The 984-nt window shown below is 32.7% G+C and overlaps 1 protein-coding gene across 1 annotated transcript; it reads right to left on the minus strand.

Annotated features, from left to right (window-relative positions):
- Positions 1–12: 12 nt before the first annotated feature.
- Tsp_15968 (eukaryotic translation initiation factor 2C 1) lies at positions 13–862 on the minus strand (the record flags this gene model as incomplete). The annotated part of the gene is made up of 5 exons (XM_003368285.1): positions 13–135; positions 188–259; positions 325–536; positions 601–759; positions 806–862. Coding segments are annotated over 5 exons (623 nt in total), but the record flags the coding sequence as incomplete, so codon positions are not given.
- Between the last annotated feature and the right edge of the window lie 122 nt (positions 863–984).

The following is a 984-nucleotide window of genomic DNA, read 5'->3' on the forward strand; positions in this document are numbered from 1 at the left end:
TCGTCCATCAACAATCATTGGTTCCGCTTTAATTTGGACGCCAAAACTTTTCAAAAATGGATCACTATTGAAATTTGATTTCTTGACCATGTCAATACACTTTAGATTTCGAGTAGGAGCGTCTGTCGAAGCAAACTAAATATAACAATTTATTCATTATTATCAATATTTGAAATCATTAACATACTCGAATTATAGAAGTCGTTTGACACGCTTTCAATTTCTTGTTGTATCTTTGACAGTTCGCGACTTGACAAAGCTAAATTGGCCAAAATAAATTCATTGTATTTAATAAAAGTTTAATCAATTATCAGATTTTTATACTTCAACTGGGAAATAAATTGCTTTTGTTTTACTTCCGACTTGAACCAAGGGCAAATTTGGATACTTTAATGGCCCATAAACGTCACGAAAATATTCCGCAACTGAAACTTCTTTTCCATCTCTTTTGAATTTCATCGATACTGCCGTACTGAGTATATCTTTAATACGATAAATTCGATCTTGATTTCGATGTGTTGTATGAATGCTAACCCCTAAATTAATAAACAAAACAACGCAAACATTGAAATATATTTCAAATATTCCAATATCGATTACCTTTTAATTCTGGTATCAACAAGCTCAACTGTTCTGGTTGAAGTCGGGTATCCAGTCTAAGCTGATTTGGATGAAATTTTACTTCACGTTCATCACCATTCAATATGTCGCAAATCAAATTTATCAGTGACTGACGCTTGTAAAAGCAACTGTGTGATACTAAAATCCATTTCAATTATTAAAAGTTTTTCACAAAAATGAAAACCAATTTCCATCACACCATCAATATTAATCGCTGGTCGAAAACCATCAATTACGCGCGCTGAAATGACAGCTCTCACAATTCATGCATATTTATGTCCCACAGCACTGTGATGCATAAATGATCTGACTGCTTGATGATTCGACATCTGAATATTCATCATTCAAGTCTAATTAATGCTA

This window comes from Trichinella spiralis (assembly GCF_000181795.1).
Source record: "Trichinella spiralis strain ISS 195 chromosome Unknown Scfld2768, whole genome shotgun sequence".
NCBI classification, from domain to species: domain Eukaryota; kingdom Metazoa; phylum Nematoda; class Enoplea; order Trichinellida; family Trichinellidae; genus Trichinella; species Trichinella spiralis.